At 39.9% G+C, this 21,324-nt stretch overlaps 2 protein-coding genes across 2 annotated transcripts; both read left to right on the top strand.

Moving 5' to 3' along the window:
- Positions 1–1,733: 1,733 nt before the first annotated feature.
- On the top strand, positions 1,734–15,609 carry txk (TXK tyrosine kinase). The gene is made up of 16 exons (XM_047598034.1): positions 1,734–2,974; positions 7,125–7,176; positions 7,835–7,916; positions 8,000–8,125; positions 8,199–8,263; positions 9,066–9,125; positions 9,269–9,323; positions 10,002–10,081; positions 10,176–10,300; positions 10,389–10,463; positions 11,843–12,014; positions 12,104–12,320; positions 12,928–12,992; positions 13,271–13,389; positions 14,948–15,105; positions 15,236–15,609. The coding sequence occupies exons 1-16, from the start codon at positions 2,962–2,964 to the stop codon at positions 15,305–15,307; spliced, it is 1,536 nt and encodes a 511-aa protein (XP_047453990.1). The 5' UTR covers positions 1,734–2,961; the 3' UTR covers positions 15,308–15,609.
- Positions 15,610–16,295: 686 nt separating this feature from the next.
- LOC125006127 (cyclin-dependent kinase-like 5) lies at positions 16,296–21,310 on the top strand (the record flags this gene model as incomplete). Its single annotated transcript, XM_047581923.1, has 8 exons — positions 16,296–16,413; positions 17,171–17,359; positions 17,934–18,128; positions 18,402–18,586; positions 18,667–18,779; positions 18,853–18,992; positions 19,555–19,643; positions 19,816–21,310. Coding segments are annotated over exons 2-8 (2,385 nt in total), but the record flags the coding sequence as incomplete, so codon positions are not given.
- Between the last annotated feature and the right edge of the window lie 14 nt (positions 21,311–21,324).

Raw genomic sequence — 21,324 nt, 5'->3', positions numbered from 1 at the left:
GTTCAAGTGATGGCACCATCTAGTGGCTGTAGCTCCTGATTACCCCCTGATACCGCCTCAATTAAATGGGCGGGGCCAGAACATATCCTGGTATTTGGACCATACTTGGCCGGATGTGTGCAGTGAATTGAAAGAGTACTTGGGTGTTGACTGATGTTGATAAACGCCCGTAGTGGCCTCTAGAGGAGGTCAGGGCGGATGGATGGGTCACCAGACCGCGAGACTGTCTGCATTGTTCTTTTTGTTTCATAACCTTAGCTATGGTTTTATTAGAGTATCCATGACAACAAAGGTCCTCCAACCTTAGCAGAAGTACTCTAGCAAATTAAAGTGAAGACTATAGCTAACTGCTATAGTCTTGGGTCATCTTCAGGGGCCACATAACTTTGCACCTCTAGTTTTTATTGATCTTTCTTTTGCTTTTAATTGCATTTAACTGCACATTTTAGCTGACTGTCATACACAATCTTGACCCGGGCTTAGTATCTTGGCTCCTTGACTTTTTAAGCAACAGACCTTTTTATCCGACATACTTTTATCCTCCTCAAATTTGCAGACAACTCTGTGATTTTGTCTCTCTTAAACAATCAAGACAGCATTCACGGCCCGGTAGTCAATGGTTTTATGATGTTCTTAAACTCCCCATCCATTCATGTTCAGGTGGTTGATATTGTACAACAATACAAATACTTGGGCACCATTATTGATAGAAACCTCACATTTGAGGCCAGAGGCTCACCAGCGTATGTACTTCTATCGAAAGCTGAGAAGTTTTAATGTAGACGCCACTTTTGAAAGACAAGAATAGCCTCGAATTGAGAATTGTGTTGTGTACATAGCCAGGGCTACCAGGAAAGCAGAAATGATCCTGTCTGAATATAGGCTTCTGCCATCTGGTGGTCGGTACATGGTACCTAAACAAATAGACTAAAAAATTAATTTGTGCCAATAACCACTGGCCTCATCAATAATCTGCTGTGATTACTAGTCCCCTCTGAAACATTGGCGCCCGAAGTTTATTGTTGGATCCTGTGGATTAATGTGTATTGTGTTGTTTTTCTGATAGCTGTACTGGCTAAAGTTTACTAAGACTAAGACTAAGATAGCAAGTATGTAGCTAGCATGTCAGCGGAAGATTCTTTGTTTAATTAGAGTCCGGAGCAACCACTAGTGGGTGCTCACAAGAAGTTTATTGGTCCACACCTTTGCAGGTAAGACAATGCCAATTAGCTTGAAGCCTGGTCAGATCTATTAAATCCAGACTTGCAGGGTGTCACTGCCACGTTGATGCTGATATTCTCAACAGTCTTTTTCTTTCATTACACATTTAGCTTGCTAACTGCTAGCCTCGATGACTTCTAGGCTAACAGTTGCCCGTCAGTGGTGTTCTCACAATTTAATGGCCAATCTTACACGAGTTCCAGTGGCAGTACAAGTTACAGCTTTTGTTGCCAAATATGCATCACTTTGACATAACAACCATTATGGGTCATATTTCAACCATTAGATAAAAAAACAATACTTGGATAGTCCGCTAAAAAATCAAAGCCATTTAGTCAGTCAACTCCACGGTGCTCAGGTGTTAGTCTTCTGTCCATCACCACATTTAGCCACACCCCAAATTACTTGTCCAAAAATGGAGCCTTTTTATTTTTATATATTTTATATATAAAAATATATATATATATATATTTATATTTATATATTTTACTTCCTTCTATGTCATTTTGTGACATAAAAGTTGAACAGAATATTAATTTAAATAATATAAATACAACTAAGACTAAGAAATACACGAACCAATATAAAACAAACTCTCATAAATATTTAAAAAACAAAACAAAAAAACAAAAAAGGCAGTGTATCAAAACCGAAGAACACCAAGAAACGTTAAACTATCAGCAGTTTTGCTGCAAAAAGATGAACATGTTAGCATTTGGAATGTATGAACACAATAGCAATAGCTGTGACTTTACAGAAAGCTCTGGCCTGTATTTCACCTATGTGAGTATGTTGGACCAACAATAAATCAGTGAACTGCATTTGGTCGTTATCTGGTTTTAACATGAAGACGATCAGATGCTTGAAGTAAGAACTTTGACAAAGTAGCTGTTGCACTGTCGCAAACCTTGGGCCTTCCAGTTTTAAGCATTAACTTACTGCAATAACAAGCTTATTCAATTTCAACCCCTCTAAAACCTTTCAAGGAAGTGGGAGAATCTAACTTGACAAAGAATGAGCACATTTGATTGAAGGTGTCTGAAGTCTGTGGCTTATCTTAGGGCCGCGATGCTAAATTTACTAACTTTGCTAGCGTTCAAATAGCATCGGGTGCGGTTTAACTCAGGCCTGGTGTCTTGGAGTTAATGTTAGCTCAGGGTTCAAGACCCGACTGATTCTGAGGTTCAGAACGACGTAGTATATCCTGAGTTCACTTGTGAGCTTTACAGTACTCGAGTGGTTCTTCCTGGAGTTATTCACAGCGACGGATGCTCGCGGTTTCACTCACGTCATTCTTTCACTTCCTCCCCATCTCGTTGTCTTTATCTCTCTCCCACTCTCTCTCTCTCTCTCTGTCTCTCCTTGTGATCACTGTAAATATAAATGATTTGAGTTCAAATCAGACATTCAGGGCTCGATTGATGTGGCGAATGCAGACAACAACGGCAACCGACGCAGCAATAGAAAAAAAAACAAACACAAATCTTTCTTCACCCCGTTTCTTCTTTCTTCCTTTTGTGTTTGTCTTCTCTCGTCTACTTCCTCCACCCACCTGCCTCTCTTTCTGTCTTTCTCCTCCTCCTCCACTTCATCTGGGTTCATCGTCGCTCATCTACTTCAAGGTCCCCCACCTGTGGCATCACGTCGACCCCTTGTGAAGCCGAGCCGAAGGGAGAAAGGCTGGAGCAGAGGAAGAGGTAGAGGAGGAAGAGGAGGAGGAGGGGAAGAAGAAGACAAATCATGATTCACTCAAGTGAGTACCTGTGCACGCACACTCGAATCTCCAGATTTCATCAGAAACTCGGCGCTCTGTGGTGGGAGCTTAAAGGCGTCTGTGATGAGGGTTAGGAGTTGAAAAGTTTTTCCAAACTAAAAAAAATAAAAATCAAAAAGCCACGTTTTACGTCATCTTGCCTGACGTTAATGTCTCTCGCAAAGCTTAGAGTTTTAAACATGGATCATTTATCGCTTCAGACAACGTGGAGATGTGGACTTGAAGAAAGGTGAAGCCGCACATCTGATCTGCCGTGCACAGAGGGATGGTTCTCAGCTAAAATGGTTTCACTTGTGTTTCAAGTCAAAGACAGGAAGATCACCTCAGCTCCTCAGCCTAAGCGTTTGTTGTTTTTTGTTTTGCTTTTTTCCACGGCAGATCAACTCGAATTAGAGTCACTCGTTGTACGTTGACGGGATTTTAACGTCGAGTCTGCCGGCATGTAAATACGCTCGCAGGTCAGCTGGTGATTAATCGGTTATTTTGACCCAACGCCAGTTTGAGAGATGAAGCATCAAAGTAGCAGAAACCCTGAGGAAAGCAAGCAGGATCTGAAGTGAAGAAACAAATGAGTGGACAAATTAACCCGTTAACATTCCTCTGGGTCAAACATGAGACAGCAGTAGATTCTTGAATCAATGCTACATGATCAATATGTCATTATCTTCTGATGTCAATGATTTGTTTTTAGCCGTGTGCCAACTTTGATTACTCAAGAACAATACTGCTTAGAGTGATTCTGACTGTTGTGATAGAAACTCTTCGCTTTCAAAAGAGACCGAGACCATGCATGAGCTCCAAAATGTTGATGAACAGCATTCAGTTCACTTCGGGCTATGTCCTAAATAGGAGTTTTTTTCTGCAAAAATGCCAGAGTGATAAGAGGTTGACGCTGTTGACGGTTGAAGTCCTGGTGAATGTTTTTCTTGACCAGGACGGTTCGACGTGAACTGAGCAGGGAGCTTCCTGAGTGGCCGATATATTGATACAAGTTAGAAACAATCTTGGCAAATATCAAAAAACAGGATAGGACTTATTTAGTATCACCTGGAGACAAACAGGACACTCAGGTTTCTCACTGCAGGACTTGTGTAGTTGCAGAAGGAACCGGTTTGTTCGGTCAGCTGCTGTTGTAGTCCTTGTCTGAGTTCTTCTGCAGGAAATAGTAAATAGTGCGCTGGTATCTGCGATGTTGAAAATCAGGACTGTTTTAATGAAAAAGCTTCGGGCGTCACCGACATTTCAGGGTACAAGAAGAAAAACCCCAGTGAACAGGGTTTAAATGGGAAGCAGGTGGGTCACTGGTGACGTGAGTTCAAGGCTCCTCTGAAATAAACGAATGGAGATGCAAATTTTCAATATGCTGAAAAATGTTGACGTTAGGATCAAGATCAAAACATGTTTCGTGCAGAATACAGAACGAAACAACACGTGGGAGAAGAAACGTACAATAGGTATGCAATAACATACACTGGCCTGCAAGAAGAGTAAGAATGAAACAAAAAACAAGGACCGGAGCCACCACAGGAAATAGACATGAATATTTTTCTTTTGAATTAAAATTTCTTTTGATTATATTTCAGTTTTTTCTATATTTATATATAATGGACCCAATGATCCAAATGACAAAATAGGCAGATTATTATTATTTTTTTAATTCAATAAGAAGTGGAGGTACGTTCGCACGAATGTCTCCATCGGGTAAATATGGTACTCAGATACACCCACCTTACCACCGACTGGCCTGCGCCCATTTAAACCCTTGTCACTGGGTTTTGTCCTTGTGCGACTCTTTCTTTCTTTCTTTCTTTCTTTCTTTCTTTCTTTTTCTTTTGTTTTTTTAACAAAACGCACGTTTTGTTACATTGGCCAAACACAGATTATACGACTGGTGATTAACACTGCTGCACATCCGGTTATTTTAACCAAACACTAGTTTGAGATCAGGAAGGGATCAAAGCAGCAGAAACACAGAGGAAAGCAAGCAGACTCCAAAGTGCAGTACATGAGTGTACCACACAGGGGGCAGTAAAACACACTATGGCATCAAAACTACCACAAATCCCCCAAACGAAGAAGCAGAACTCGATAAATTAAAGTCCTGACAGATGTTTCTTTTGATGAGAACTGCGTTTACTGTGAGCAGCTGAGATGCGAGATGTTAGAGGAAAACAAAAACTTGAAAAATGTAAATGTGGTTGGTAGGAGCAGAAAAAAAGTCTTGTCTAATGTCAATACGTTGATTTAGGATTAGGACTGTGCAGGGATTAATTAAGGATAAGAAGAAGTAGAAAGAGAAGAGGAAGGCGAAGGAGGAGAAGGAGAAGAATGAAGAGTGTCCGCCATGTTGTTGGGTCCAGTCCTGACTTGATGGAGTAGAAGAAGATGGACCGAGACGTCTCCCGTCTCCTTGTCGCCATCGTCTCTGTCCACATGGTTTCCATCTTTGGTTCATCGTTGTTTTTCTTCCTCCCATGTTTCTTTATATTTATCTGATGTTTATTTACTAAAGGTTCCTACCAGACCCTCTACACCTCATCCAAAAGGAGCTCTTTTATTCAGATTTGCCCGTGGACCGTATTTATATTAAAGCATGTGATTTTAAGGACATGAATAAAACAGGTTAGTTTTCCTGAGCTGTCAAACATCAGCAGTCAACGTTTTGAAACACCAGACGAACGAGCTAATGGGATGTGGGTCGGTTTGCCACAAACCACCAGAAGAGAGCTCGTCATTCCCCGTATGACGATGACTTCTTCTTCCTCTTCCTCTTCTTCTTCTTCTTCTTCTTCAGGGATTCTTCTGTTTGTTGCCGTCACCTGGAGATCACGTGACGTCCGTCTTCTCGGCCGTGTCTGTTTTTCTCAAGCTCTCAAAGTCACACAGGAAGACATGTAGCCGCGTGTCTCTGCACACACACGCACACCTGAATGCTTACACACACAGACACACACACAATCTCACACGTTGAGTGTGTTAGCTCTGCAGAAAAGGAAACTATACTTCCTGACAAAGACCTCCTACTCAAAACCACAGATAGAACAGAGAGTTCAACTAAAACAGATGAGCTGCTTATGGCCTCAGGTAGGGGTGGGCGATAACAGGAATATTGGTATCAAGTCAATATCAAGTAAATGCAGGGCTAGTATCACTGATACCGATACCTTTTCGCTTGAAATATCATGATCACTGAATAAGTTTTAGGCAAAGAAAGTTGCTTCTTTTAACTAATTACAATATAAAGTCATGTAACAGTATAAGAATTAGACAAATTCCACTTTTACTACACACAATTTGTATTTTTTTTTTTAAAAAAAGTTATTAGCGCAAAATAAGAAAAAAGAAAAAGGAACAATGGTCACAACAAAGGTTACAAAAATATAAATATAACAACGGAAATAAAAGCAGCAATGTAAAAGCTGCATGAACTCTGTGAGGAGTAATTTACTGGACTGTAACAAAAGTATCAACCTCATTACGCTACTGATACTAGCCATGGTATCGATACTATTGATACAATGAGTAGTATCAATCCGATACCGATACTAGCCATAGTATCGAAACAACTGTGTGTCAAAAAAGGACTCAATGACGAGTAGCCTAGTTGGTTTCCAGGTCATTCATTCTCAGAACGAAGTTCATTGAGAAGTTTATTGAGTTTTATTTTAACTTGGGCCTAAAATACAAAGACGGCTTTGATATTAGTGAGAGACATCTAAAAAGATTTTAGGACTTTCTCATCACAAACTCTCTTGACACAACTAAACAACACCAGTCCAACCACAAAAGTTTGTCGTACCTAATTTGTTTTCATTCTGAACATTAATGACCTGGAAGAGCTATTAGTGTAAGAAAAGACAAAGTTTTGCGAGATCTCATTAAAGTTTTTTTTTTCACCCATCATTTTTTTCCCACATATGTCCTTCTGTAAAAATGGAGCCTTTTCTGATTTACTGTTGTAAAAGACCAGTTTTAATCTTGGCATGGCTAATAAATCTCTGCAGGGGCAGATTATTGCCACAGGTGTCACCAAAAACCGGCCAATACAGGCACCAGGTGACCAAATAATTTGAATTTTCTCCGTTTGACCTTTGACGTAAATTTCTGTCTGGCTTGTTTCCTCTCACAGATCACTCCAGCCAGTCTGTCTTCTGCTGCTGCTGCTGCGCCGTTCAGACCAGGTACAGTACATACGTTGGACGTCCTCGTTCAGGCGTCACATTAACATCCGTAGACTACCAGTGTGAACAAACCCAGGACACAATTGAGTGATCTGGTCTCAGTCCACATGTTAGAGGTGACTTGGGACACATTTTACCTTGTTTCTTCCACTGAGTACGGCATTTTTCAGGGTTCAGTTCTAATCTAATGATCAGGGTGGAGATCAAAAAAATAAATAATAACTTAATGTGTGTTTTTAGCGAAGGACAAACTTCACAGCGTGGTCCAAATTATGTTTAATCTCCCCCAGCTGGTCCTGGTCCTACCAGTGGTAGGTAGAGATCCATCAGAGACAGAAGCTGATACAATATTCTACTGACCACATGGTGTTTGTTTGCGTGAAGAACAAAAATATCTGAGATCAGATCTTAAGGGGTGGCTGGGGACGCATGTGGAGACACATTTTCATGCCAGGTATTAACCACGTGTGATCACATCCAAATGAAAAAGCATTTAATCAATCAACTTTAGTGTGGTATTATATTTTTTTTGGCTATTCCTTGTTTGCACTTTGTACATTTCTTCTTTTTCATATTCTCTTCATTCTGACTGTATTTTTAACATTTTTGCAAATAAACTAAAGTAAAAACTAAATATTTATTTGTTTGTTTATTTCAGGGAAATCAGTACCAGGACGGAGGTGGAAGGCCGCACTTCTCGTTGTTTCCCGCGTCGACAACACCCAGGACGTGCGTACCCGGTAAGACGGAGCGTGTTTCGCCGTTTCATCGCATTGTTTTGACTAATTTCTATTCATTAACGTTCCCTCTGTCTAACTCTCAGGTCGAGAGGTCAAGGAGGAAGCTCCCACTTCCCCCGCCTGAGGACGAGGAGGGTGAGGGTTTGCTCAGCGTCGTCGCCATGTACGACTTCACGGCCAAAGAAGACACCGACCTCACACTCAAACAGGTACAAACAAGCAAAAAAAAAAAAATTAACAAATTAAAGGAAGTTGTGTCAAGGTGACGTGTCTTGTTCGCAGGGCGAGGAGTACACCATCCTCCATAAACAGGACCAGCTGTGGTGGAGGGCGCAGGACAAACATGGGTACGTCACATTAAATCTGTCAAATGATTTGAATGATCAATGATGATTGAACGGTAAATTGTATGCGATTTACCGCCAAAAACAATCACCACGATAAAATGTACTCAACGTCCTCGCAGCCGTAACTCACCTGTGGCTCACAAGGCTCCTTATCAGTAATATGGAACTAGTTCAGGTATCATAAGGTAGAACAAACTTGTCCCATATGCAAGGTTAGCAAAAAATAGACAATGGCTAAGGATAGCAACACAACAAATTTATTCTACCACCTGAAGTACAACCAGGTAGGGAATGAATCAGGAGAAAGAAAGCAGCCACATCCTCCAGTACGTTAGAGTGACCAGATGTCCCCGATTTTAGCTGCTTTTTATGAATGAGAAGAAAAAATGTTGCGCACACACTACAGTTTTACGGTAGCCAGCCGCGCTGGTGTTGACGTCACAGACGTAGCAGTTTAAATATGTTCAAATATGAATGTAAATGTCCCCGAATTGCACTTCAAAAATCTGGTAACGTTACGGTAAATTGTTTGATCGGATGGATTGATGTAATGATATTTTTATCGTGATTTTTATCGTGGCAAAATTTGACTGAAAACGTCCCGAAGTGGCAGATCATTCATGTTTTCTCTTTGCTGTGTGTACATATATGTAAAAGCATACTCATTTGTCTATATTTTCTTACTTGAATGCTGCCTTGTTTGTTTGTAATATATCTTTCATATTTTTATATTTTTTATAGTCTTGTTTTCATGCTTTAGCCATACCTACCCATATAAAGGAATATCTTATCTTTCCATCAGGAATAAAGGATTCATCCCCAGCAACTACGTGACAGAGAAAAACAGAATTGAGGCAAATCCGTAAGTCCTAATATCGTTCAGTCCTTCAGTTTCCTACCATTCAAATAACAATTTTATTTAATGATCTAAAGCTGAGGTTTCAGACTCATTGTAGTCCAGAGTCTCTGCTGATCTAAGGTCTCGTTGTGTTTTTCTTCTTAAAGGTGGTACTGTAAGAACATCACAAGGACTGAAGCAGAGCAGCTGCTCAGACAGGAGGTATTTACCTGCCTTTCTACCTCATCCATATGTATACGTGTAAAATATTATATTAATTACTATTTATTATTGTAAAATGATTCTGTTATCTGATGGTAGACTGACACATGGAGTAATACTGAGTCATTTTAAATGGAAGCTCTCGAACAAAATCCCCTCCAAAAATATAATTTATTGATCACAATTTGGATTCATCTATTTTCATTTTGTCTTTTTGTAGTAAAAAAAAACAAAAAACTAAGGCATAAATGGACTGAGAAACAAATGTTTGCTTCACTAAGTTCCTTCTCTGAAATGATAAATATATTTACTAGTGAGGTTGTATTTAATGGTGTTAGTGAAAATGAGGACGCCAAAAGACAATATTATGATTTATGTCAAGTTAAGTAAATATATTATATTGAAATATCAGTTACGATATAAATTATATTTTACTGTAACATTCTCAAAATTTGAAAAGAATTCCCTGTAAAACAACCAAAAAGTCCCTGAGAGCTGCCATTTTGGAAATGGCTGCCAAAAGCTACTGGCTGCAGAGTATGAATAAATCCACCAGACCACAAGTATAAAATTGTAAACAATGGGAGTTTCTGGGAAATATCGTCACAAATATATTATAGGACTACGTTAATAACCAGTGAATGAAATAAATAATTATTACATCCTGTTGTTTTCCAGGACAAAGAGGGTGGCTTCGTGGTGCGGGAGTCCAGTCAAAAGGGAGTCTACACCGTCTCAGTTTACACCAAGACATCAGGGTGATTCACATCCTCAAAATCAGATCCCAGGCTGACTTTAAAATCCATTTTTACACTAAATATTCACCTTTAAACTTCTCTGCTCTGTGTGTAGCGCTAACGGAGACATTCGACATTACCAGATCAAAATAAGTGACACCGGACAATTTTACCTGGCGGAAAAACACACCTTCAGTTCCATACCTGATGTCATACACTACCACGAACACAATGCAGCAGGTACTAAGACACATGGGTCATGTGTGAATGCGAAGGCAACTTTTTTCCATTCGATGCTCCATTCATTATGATGTGTGTCGATGTGTAGGTCTAGTGACCAGGCTGAGATATGCAGTAGGACCGATGGGGAGGTGTGTACCCGCCACGGCCGGATTCAGCTCAGGTGAATAAATACTGGACATATTATTGAAGCTGTTCTATGTATCATTTAACGACAATAACGCAGTAATGTCTTTGCTAAGTTTTTAGCAGGTTCTGTGTCTTGAAGTTTAAGCTGCCAGGTAGCGGTTAAGTTTGCTCTGAAAACCAAAAGCAAACCTAAAAGAATGAAGAAGTAGCAGAAATAGAAACTTTTCTTTATTCTGTAATCTGAAACAAACAAGAGAAAGTTAATATTAGGCTTAATTTAGATTTATTTTCTTTCATTAAGGCAGTAAGTAGTTTCTGTGATGAACACTGGTCCAGGTCTAAATAAATCTTGTGCTTCTCCTGATTTGCAAGACAAACGCTCAGAGAGAAACTCCGAGGACCAGATGCCTAGTGTCAGAAAGTGTGAAATTACATCTGAACATCAGGTTATAGGGGTTGGGGGTTAGGGTTAGTGTTAGGGTTAGAGTTAGTCCGTGCTCCAATTAGACCAACAGAAAAGATTTGAAATCACCTGATAGAAACAACTTCTTCTTCTTCTTCACATAAAGAAAAAAGCTTCTCTTTGATATGAATCAAATAACCACTGGTTTCTCTTTCAGTTCTCTTTCTGGTTTCTTTTTGTCATATATTAAAGGACCGAAGTTCAATTTACTTGGGTAGCATTTTCTGTTTTTGCGTCTAAATCGAAACTTGAAACACCAAAGTTAAAAGCAGGTAAAAGTCATCACAAATATTTTTCTTTGTTTTACAGAATGTATAAATAAATACATTCAGATTTAGAAATTGACGTCAGTTGCTGCGTTTTCATTCAAGCCTAGAAATGCGCAAAATCTAAATTCTGCAAAAAGAAAAAAAAAATTGGCCATGGAAACATTTTGACATGGATGCATTTTGAAAAACTCAAATATCTCAAGCTAAAACTCTTTTACGCTCTCGTGAGGTTTTTCAGACATATCAATACTGAAAGTGTGTCGCAAAAGTGCAATGAAAACAATTTAATTACTACTTTCTTTACACTTAAATTTAAGAGAATTATGGAATATTACAAGACCAGACTTTACAGCTCAACACCTTTTAATAGAAACAACAAAATTTCAGAAATTTTACTTTTATTTTGCAAAAAACTGTAATGGAAACGCAGCGAATGTCTTTATATGCAGACGATTTCTTGCTTTATACAGTGAACGATTCGACATCTTCCATGAGAAAGGTCAGATGGTAAATTTGAATTTTATCTTCAGAGAGGATTCATTGAAGTTATTTAGCCTGAAGTCAGGACCTTATAATCATGTGACAAACTTAAGGTACATTTCAGAGAATGTTTTAACTTATGTTTAATTCTACTTTCTTTTTCATCCCTCTTGTCTTCCTGCTTTTGCTTCCATCCTACAGAGAAGTGGGAGATCAACCCCAGTGAGTTGACGTTCATGAAGGAACTCGGCAGTGGCCAGTTTGGGGTGGTGAAGCTCGGCAAGTGGAGGGCTCAACAAAAAGTGGCCATCAAAGCCATCCGAGAGGGAGCCATGTATCAGGAGGACTTCATTGAGGAGGCCAAAGTCATGATGTGAGCACAGAGATGAAAGGCGACGATCAGGGAAGTGAAGTGCACCTTAAAACTTTTTTTTTTTTTTTTTTTTTTTGGTTCTCTCGCAGGAGGTTGTGCCATCCAAAACTGGTGCAGCTGTACGGCGTTTGCTTGCAGCAGCGCCCCCTGCTGATCGTGGCTGAGTTCATGGAGAACGGCTGCCTCCTGAACTTCCTTCGCCAGAGGGGCGGAGCTCTGAAGGACTCGTGGCTTTTGTCCATGTGCCAGGACGTTTGTGAGGGGATGGAGTACCTGGAGGCCCATAGCTTCATCCACAGAGACCTGGTGAGTTGCCTGGTGTGTGGTTTAATTTTGTGCAAACCTGTGCAGTACGTTTTTACCGCTGCTGCTGTGGGTCTTCACCGGTAAACCTTTTTTTTTCTTTAAATTGCTTTTCATATATCTTTTTATATACTTTTAGTACTTTTACTATTTTGTAAATGGTATCTTTTGCACTTTTTTGTATATACTTTGTCCGCACTGAAAGGGAGAAGGTCTCTGATCTTATTATACTATCTCATTATATAATGGCATTCTATTGTACTCTATGCATTTGTCATTGGTCACTATGGAACAAATTTTGACTATTTCAAATTTTATTAAGTTGTGTAATCATTATCATGTGCACAAAAGTTGATTGGTACCATGTTTGTATGGAATTGTGTCTGTGAGGTATGAGTTTTTTTTTTTTTTTTACTTTCTTTTTGACTTTACCACAAGAATTCATATTTTGTGGTAGTTATCGTCTTTAGCTACAGCTTAGCCAAACTCTTTGCATCTTCTCGTGGTATTTGTGTGATAGCTGAATATATATCTGAGTAAATTGTACCGCCTGTCGCACAGCCTCCTGGGTAAAATTGTTCATTTTTTTTATTTTGTTTTTCTCACGCAGGCCGCCAGGAACTGTTTGGTTAGTGAAAACAACATAGTTAAAGTCAGTGACTTCGGAATGACCAGGTATGGCCGCCATTTTACAAATTTTAAAGGGGAAATGTGCTACATGTTAAATTATTTGTTAGCGAAACAATCTCCCAGAAAACTAATAAAGTTTGCCTGTTACGCTAAATAATTTGAATACTATATGATTTGATGTCTAACAAGTTGTTTCTAGAAATACTAAACTGGTGTAGAGTGAGCTTCGAACGTTAGGCTAGCTCTCTACCTCCATGTATGTGCTAGGCTAAGCTAGGCTAAGCTTACTAGCTGCTGACAGGAGTCTCACATGTATCCTCCAGATATGTTCTCGATAACCAGTACACCAGTTCCAGTGGGGCCAAGTTCCCGGTGAAGTGGTCTCCCCCTGAAGTTCTTCACTACAGCAAATACAGCAACAAGTCCGACGTCTGGTCCTTTGGTGAGAAACACCGACTTCACCATCCACTCAACATCTTATTATGAGTGAAACAGATATCACTAGTAATACGGACCAACACACGGATACCAAAGATGTGAATGAAACACACTGATGGTACAGAACTGAGGAAGTGTGGCTGCACCGTTCCTTCTGTTCTAGCTTGGCATGGCCAGATTCAGTACTTATCAGAATATGAGACTGGTGACACTTAAATGTCATTATGGGTCGAGTTTCAATTGATAAAAAGCCCTGTTCGCATGGGATTCATTTTACCTGGGGACGTCATGTGATTGACAACCCCTACGTTTCATGTGTGTTGTTCGTCTAGATGGGTGAATGGGTCAGAGATGTCTCCAGTTTGCTCCCTAACATCTGTCCAGACTTTGATTTACAGCACATCCTTCATAATTCTTAAGTGACAAGAAGCAGAAAAAAAACGAGAATCAAACAAAAGTCAAAGAAAAAATTACGGACATGGCCGATCCTCATGGGATTAAGATCAGAGATAACCTTCGCAATTATTACAAATAAATTAAAGTTCCCAAATAAAACTAGTCCCGTGAGAATATGTCTAAGAAAAAGCAAAGAAAGAAATCAACGTGATAGTCATCCGACCAATCAGAGCCATTTTGTTTCCTGCTAAATTACCCGATGACGTTGTTGTACGTGCCCGTCACGTTCTGATATTGTTGTTATGGAAGCTCCTGGGCTGAGACTTACTCACTCAGATCTCAAAACAAGAGCAACGTTTTAGCCTAAAATCAGTCTTCCTTTTGTCTCCCTGAGATCAACCTCTGTAGGCCAAAGAATTTTTTTTCTATTATTTGTTAATCAAACAAACCAAATGTGTAGCTACACAATATTTAATGGAAGCGCATACTTAAATTAGCCTTACGTCATGCTCGCGAAATCCCACCGATCGGGGTTCTGCGCATGCATGTTTATATCCAACCGTTTTATCGGCCGTGGAAGAGCTCGGACATTTTCCAGTCTGCGCTGAATTTGTATACTTTGCAAAAGGGACAAAACTGCAATGCGCAGAACAACAACGCTAACATTGGACTCGCTGACGTCCATGCTGTGCATTGTTTCCCTCGCAGTGTTCCGGCGTACTTAAACTACTAGTAACTACTGTCACTACTGTCTACCCCCCTGACAGTAAAACACTGTCTTCTAGTGTTTTACTTCAGGCTTAGTCCCAGCACTTACCTGCCGCTAGTTAGCTGCTCTCTTTCAGTGTTTTACTTTCATACTTAGGCAGAGGGCGGAAGTGTTGGTTGAAGTGCAGTCGCATGTCCCATCACTTCTCACCTGCTGCTGTTGGCTAGGCTAGTTATCTGGTGTCTTCTTGTTGATTGCTAGTTGCTAGCTGACTGCTATCCTGCTGGTCAGTTTCTCAGTTGGACTAGGCTTCTTAATGTGTTTTGCCTCGGATCATGGCACAAGGGATTGTAACATCTTATCCTGTGTATCAATGAATGTCCATCACCACATGTCTACATATCATCTACATGCGGCATTAACTGTGGATTACGCACATGTATGTATCCGGGTATAGGTGTGGTGATGTGGGAGATCTTCGCCGAGGGTCGGACTCCGTTTGAAAACAGCTCCAACTTGGACGTAGTTAACGACATCACAAGAGGGATCCGGCTGTACCGACCACATCGCGCCTCCCAACCGCTGTACGCCATCATGTACCGCTGCTGGCACGAGGTACTACACCACTCCTTCCTTTAGTCATTGGACTAGTGGAGATTTACACATTTAAACTGTCACACTGGTATTTTATGTTTGCCAGCTTTTTTCATTATCTCCTTCTAATTATCATTAATTTGTGGTGCAGAAACCTCAGGGTCGGCCCCCTTTCTCTGAGCTACTGGAGGATATCCGAAAACTGGCAGAAAATCCAGACTAACACACTCATAGTATTACAGTGCTGATCATCAAACTGCCTTTTTTTTTGTGAAAAAGCTATATTTTTTACTTGTAAATATTTTATTTTAAGTTTTGTCCCCATTTTGTGATATAGTTTTTAGTTTGAAAAAACTTTATAACTTTTCTGTTTATTTTGCATTCAGAGTTTATTTTGCACACGAGAAACTCGACTTTTAAATCATGACTGTTACAAACTAACGCTGGACATTGACAGGTTTTTGAAGTTTGTATGCGCACAGTGTATCTGATCTTTCAATGGACAATAAAGAAATTGACAAATTATTTAGTTTCTCCATGTTTGTACTAGCACATATGTAGATATCTACCATGTTTGTTTGTAATTGTGTCCATGAGGTGTATTGATGTGTGAGTGTTATTTATAATTTAGCTTTAATATGAGGTCAGATTCTGTAAGAAAAAATATATATTAATCTATATCACCAATATGTTTGGTAGTGGGTTACCTTAAGTAGAATTATTACAAGGAAGCAGCAATCTCAAAAGGGGGCAGTTCAGCAAAAGGGACGATAGGTGGAGGCAGAGAGCCTCATTTTAAATTAAATTAAATTAAATTAAATTAAATTAAATTAAATTAAATTAAATTAAATTAAATTAAATTAATGATAGGATTTGAAAAGCAAATATACATACTGGAAAAATAAATAAAAAATTAATCATTAAATAATGTTAAAAATCACAAATAAGCATACGATTCAGAACTCGCCTGAGAATGATCGTGTTTTTACGTTTTCTAAAATATAAAACTAATTCGCTGACACTTTTCGCTAAAGGTTGATGTCATATTGAAAAAGTCGCTACTGACAGTGAATTCGGCTTAATTAAAAATCTAAAATGTGACCGAATATGTGCTTTTATGTATATTTAACTTCTTCTCCATATGCACAAAAAAGGCTTTCCACTGCGCAGCGGTGGGGGGGCGTTACTCTGGCAACGTATTGGGTGACACACACACACACAGACACACACATACACAACAGAGACGGTTCTCCGGTGACCACTGAACGTTACTCCAGTGTTTACGCTGAAAGCTGCAGCTCACTGTGGAAATGACCGAGAATAAATGAGGTAGGTGGAAGTTTGTGTTGCTGTTAATGACCCACAGCAACGTCCTGCAGCAGGAACTGATGACACATTGAGTAGGAAAGATAGCGTTACAAATTCATGCTCCTTTTACTTTTATGTGAGTGTCTCTGTAATCTATGTCTTTATTTATATTTATATTTTCAGTGTGGATGGATTTGTCTGAGGTATTTATTTATTTATTTTTCTTATTTTTTTTGTTGTAGTTTTGCAAATTTTTAACAATTCTTTAATTTTCTGTTTGTTTTTCATTTATTTTTATTGCTTTATTTATTTATTTATTTTTTCATTTCTGGGTCATTTTTATGAATTTTGCGAAACGTTTGTTTTTTACTTTCTTTTTGTATTGTTTTAATCTTTTAATTTATTTGTATTTTTTTCTGGATGGTTTTTGATAATTTTAAGCCTTTCCATGACTTCACCTTTTGTATTCATTTTTTTTTAAAATTATTTTATTGGGTTAGTTTCTAATTTTTATTTTTTATTTTTTTGTCTGGGTCATTTTTAAGAATATTGAGATTTTCCTTTATATTCCTTCATTTTCACTTTATGTATTTTTTTAATTTTTCAAATTATTTTGTCTTCTTTCTTTTAATTATCATTCCTTAATTGCTATTTTTCTTTTTTTTTCTTTTTCTTTTTTTTTTTTACCAAATTCCTTAGTTTTGTGTGTTTCTGCCTTTTCTGGGTAGTTTTTAATTATTATTATCAGATATAACGATTGGTGGATTGTGTTTTTTAGTACCTCCAGTGTAAGAGTCTGATGGAGCGTTACGAGTCTCTGGGTCCGGTCGGGGAGGGCAGTTACGGCACCGTGCTCAAGTGTCGCCATCGAGACTCTGGTCGCCTCGTTGCCATCAAGAAATTCATGGACTCTGATGACGACAAGACGGTGAAGAAGATCGCCCTGAGGGAGATCAAGCTGCTCAGGGTACCTGTCAATGAGCCTGAAGAGGATTCATCTTTACCTTTTTTTAAGTAGAGTCAGTAGAATTAGTTCCTAACGGAGGGAATCAAGGTCATTTTTAACCAGTGGTGGAAACCTTGATTGACAGAACGTCACCTGAGAGATGAAGAGTTTAATTAGTTCACAATAAAATGGCCCCAATTGGACTTTCAAATTTCATGGATGCTTCCTAGTCTCTGAACTAATAGCAGCTCTCTTAGCTTACTACCCTCCCAGCTAATGGGGTAGTAGCTCTTCTTAGCTTCCTAGCCTCCAAGCTAAAATCAGCTCTTCCTAGCCTCCCAGCTAATAGTAGCTCTTCCTAGACTCATGATTGATCGTAGATCTTTCTAGCTTCTTAGCCTCTTAGCTAATAGTGGCTCCTCCTAGCTTTGTTGTAAGTAGTTCTTTGAAGTATGTTCGCTGTGTCCCTACCTTAAATAACAGATACTAACAGGCATCTTCCTTTTATAGAGTAGAAGCCTCAAAAGATCAGAGCTGTATGAGTTTTCACTCATCACTGCAACTAATGCTGCTGTCATCTTTCTAACCCATGAAGCAACTGCGTCACGACAACCTGGTGAACCTCCTCGAGGTGTGGAAGCGTCGTCGGCGCTGGTATCTGGTGTTCGAGTTCGTGGAGCGGACTCTTCTCGATGATCTGGAACAAAGCCCGGGGGGACTGGACCTTAACACCAGCCGCCAGTACCTGTACCAGATCCTGAGGGCTGCTGCCTTCTGCCATAAGCAAAACGTGAGATTAAATAAAGTCATGTCTGTGTCAGTCTGAGGCATTGTGTCTGAATAAAGTATTTGGTACGACAGAAGCTGTATATGACACTTAAACGAGATGCAAGAGGACAATCAAGATAGTTTGGTTAAACTTTGGCACCTGGTAATTGGCAGATACTGAGTAACAACCTGACGTCGTCAACACAAAATGTGGTCAGGAAAAGAAGGAAATCAACCACACGTCTTCCATTTTGTTACCACAATTACAGACTTGATTCTTTCCCTTCCCTCCAAGATCATCCACCGTGACATCAAACCGGAAAACATCCTCATCTCTCAGGGAGGTGTGGTCAAACTGTGCGATTTTGGCTTTGCCCGTACTATGGCTTCACCCTCTGAGGGCGCCGTCTACACCGACTACGTAGCGACACGTTGGTACAGAGCCCCCGAACTGCTGGTGGGCGACATAAAGTACGGCAAGTAAGTAGGTTGCTTTGTAAACTCGGATTCTACCTTTCAGTTGTCTGTAAATAAAAGTGGAAATGTCTGTATTTGTGCAGACCGGTAGATGTGTGGGCTGTGGGTTGTCTGCTCATTGAGATGTTAACAGGCCAGCCTCTGTTTCCCGGAGACTCTGACCTTGACCAAATATACCACATCGTTAGGTGCTTTGGTAAGTACCTAACGCAACTTCAGCAGGTTGCCTTGTGTCCATGCTAACGGGGCTTCTTTCGTCCCTGCTGTAGGCAACCTGACGTCTCATCACCAGGAGTTGTTCTACAGAAATCCCATCTTTTCTGGAGTCAGATTGCCTGAATGTTCGGGCAGAGTAATGCTGCAGCAGCGCTTCCCTACAATCACATCCACCGCCTTGGATCTGGCACAGGTAACTACGCTCATTCAGAATTTTCTACATTTGTGAATAAAAAAGGCTAAAAATATCTGTGTAATGTTGCATGAGTTACTATCATTTCTTCATGTCTGGGAGTTTACAAAAGTAAGTGAACCGTTACCTGGAGTAACACCAACTAAATGTTTGTGGTAACTGCTGATCAGTCGTCTATAGCAGTTTGGAGGAATTGGATCCCATTCCTCAGAACAGAACGACTTCAGTTCTGAGATGCTGGTGGTTTCCTGTGAGCATGAACTGATGCTACAACATTTCTATAGGAATAAGGTCGGGACTTTGACTTGGCCGTTGTTCTTCTTTAACTGTTCTTCGGGAGAACCACTTGTGTTCTTTGGCTTTGGCATTGAAACATGTCCTTCAGAATTCATTGGTTCATCAATGACGACAAGACATCCTGGTCCGGATGGAGCAAAACAGGTCTATTAACACCCCCCAAGTTTCATGGAGGGATGAGGGTCTGACGCTCTTTGATGTCAGAGTTAGGATCAAGCAGCTTTTAGAGGACACATACCACTAATTTATTTGCTTTCTTTTCCAGAGCTGTTTAGAAATGGATCCAGAAAAACGAGCTCAATGTTCGGAGCTATTAGAGCATCCTTTATTCACACAAGACTCCTTCCACATCAGGTACCTGAATTTGTTTTCACAATCACATTTTTTATTGCTACCTCATTTCTGTTCCTAGAGTATGCACATAAGAGACCTGTTCTGATACTAGGACTCCAACCATCAATCTTCAGATTGTTGAGCAGTCTCAAAATGTCAGTTCCTGATCTGCTCTTTCTCTGTATCTATACAGATTTTTGGATGAGTTAAATGCTAAGATCCAAAAAGACCACAGAGAAAACTCTACCTTGCCGAAAATAACCAAAACCGAAAATAACCCAAAACAAGAAAAGGATGATGAGAAAAACCGCAGAGGCAAGGACAAGAAACATCCTGAAGATGCTGATGAGAAAGTTGGCAAGGAAAAGCTAGAAAAAAACAAAGGAAAGCAACAACTGAAGGTTTCTAAAACTGTTAGCAACAAATCGGAGCCTTTGATGACCACCAAACAACCTAAAACGTTAGGGAACAAGGTTGTCTATAATGCAGCACAACCTTCCATGCAGATGAAAAGTAAACCAGGAAAAACCACTGGTGTAGAGTTGTTGTCTAAATCAATAAAAATTCTTCATTTGCACTCATCAGAGGGCACCAAGACTGCAGTGAGCCTGAAGGACGACAACACAGAGGAAGCAATACCTAAACATGAAAGAGTTGTATCTCTAGAACCTAGGGACGAATATCTGGACCATGCAAAAGACATAGAACATAATGGCTCAGAACTCTGGAGATTGTCAAAATCTGAGCAAAGTCAAGATTGTGGGAACAACACAAATACAATCATGAGTTCATCTCCTGATGCTTCCATTGATCGGACAGACCGCCACTATTCATCAAGTAATAATCATGTTGACGTCATTGTCCCAACTTTTATCTCCAAACCAAGCAAGAGCAGTAACACTTCAGAGCCTCAGACCCACAGTCTGACAGCTGAGTCACAGCAAAGGACTGGTGAATGTCCAAAAGTCTTATCCGCAGACCACAAGCTTTCTAAAACGTTGTCAACCTCACACCCCATAACAAACAAGAGCAATTTGTGTTCGTCCGCAACTCCTTCAAAGATCATTTCAGCACAGTCCTCCACACTTTCTATAGAGGTCACTCCTGCCAACAGCACTATGACAGTAGCTGAAGAAATCTCAGATCCAAAGTTGTCCAAAGTGGGCTCACCTTCAAAGGGACGTCCGAAAGACCTTATAGAGGTTGCAGAAGATGAGCACATAAAGGACAGTCACATATGTTTGAGAATGAGCCCAGAAACCAAAATGGCTTTACATCACGTTCAGACTTCCCAAGCTTCAGGTGAACATGACAAGATGAACCTTGAATCTTCTGAGCCTCGCTGCCTGCATCAAGAAAGCCCTACCAGGTCTAAAATCGCCACAGAAGCCAGAACCACTTCTGTGCAGAAGGAAAACACATCAGTAGGGAACCCTAATCTGAAAACTTTGAAAGTGTCAGATAAGGAGAACAGACAGGATTTAGCTCTCTTTGTGCCCATCAGTGCCACAGCAAAGTCTTCAGTAAATCAAACTTCGAAAAAGGCTTCAGGCAACGACATAAAAAGCAGTAACTTTGAATCTGGAGTTAAATTTGTTAAAGCCGTTCACCCTAAATCTTTGGCTGGAGAACCTAAATCAAAGCCGGAATATTACTATACCAGGTCTACCACCACCCCAAGGACTCAGAGAACGACCTTTCC

The sequence above is a fragment of the Mugil cephalus genome, chromosome 1 (assembly GCF_022458985.1).
Source record: "Mugil cephalus isolate CIBA_MC_2020 chromosome 1, CIBA_Mcephalus_1.1, whole genome shotgun sequence".
Lineage (NCBI taxonomy): Eukaryota > Metazoa > Chordata > Actinopteri > Mugiliformes > Mugilidae > Mugil > Mugil cephalus.
This window is presented reverse-complemented; position numbering and strand designations above follow the sequence as displayed.

Coding starts and splice junctions, on each gene's coding strand:
- txk (XM_047598034.1), top strand. Junction 8,126..8,198: donor CCGACCTCACACTCAAACAG/GTACAAACAAGC, acceptor TCTTGTTCGCAG/GGCGAGGAGTACACCATCCT. Junction 10,301..10,388: donor CCACGAACACAATGCAGCAG/GTACTAAGACAC, acceptor GTCGATGTGTAG/GTCTAGTGACCAGGCTGAGA.